The sequence below is a fragment of the Eurypyga helias genome, unplaced genomic scaffold (genome assembly GCF_000690775.1).
Source record: "Eurypyga helias isolate BGI_N326 unplaced genomic scaffold, ASM69077v1 scaffold24482, whole genome shotgun sequence".
NCBI lineage: Eukaryota > Metazoa > Chordata > Aves > Eurypygiformes > Eurypygidae > Eurypyga > Eurypyga helias.
In genome coordinates, this window is record NW_010236961.1 from 7599 (window position 1) to 8117 (window position 519).

Here is a 519-nt window from a genome sequence, read left to right on the forward strand (position 1 = left end):
TTTAGGTTCCTTTCAAACCAAAACCATTCCATGATTCTATGATTCTACCCCTGGTCCTGTCGCTACAGGCTATTTATAATATCCATACATGGATAATATCCACACATGGTATGGATATTATAAATAGCTATATTAAATTTGCATTTCAGGCTTCTTCCACGGGAGCAATGGTCTCTGCGTTACAGCAGAGCGGGCATGGCTGTAGGGCCAGAGGCCGCACGTGCCCAGCAACGCTCCCCAGAGACACAGAGCGTGGGTGACCCCTGCCCGGCTGCCCAGGGCGCGGGGTCCCGGCCTTACCCGGGACGTACAGATAACCTCCCGCAGGTTGATGTTCATCCAGTTGTCGCAGCTCACCAGGTGCCCGTTGTACGTCTCACCGTTCTTCAGCTCCACCAGCTGCAAGAGACAGGAGTCACGGGGGGCCGGCCCAGCTCCGGTACCGGAACACGCCCCGGTATCGCCCGCTCGGGACTGGCGAGCCTAAGGCCGGGGCAGGCAGTAGGGCCGGGGCTGGAC

General features: G+C 57.6%; 1 protein-coding gene across 1 annotated transcript in view; it reads right to left on the minus strand.

The window, feature by feature from the left end:
• The window catches only part of LSM4 (LSM4 homolog, U6 small nuclear RNA associated (S. cerevisiae)), a gene marked incomplete at its 5' end in the record, with an annotated part of 5660 nt that extends 5261 nt beyond the window's left edge, over positions 1 to 399 (minus strand). Inside the window, one exon of the mRNA XM_010147295.1 lies at positions 301 to 399. Coding sequence (XP_010145597.1) covers positions 301 to 399 — 99 coding nt within the window. The remainder of the gene's footprint in view (positions 1 to 300) is intronic.
• Between the last annotated feature and the right edge of the window lie 120 nt (positions 400 to 519).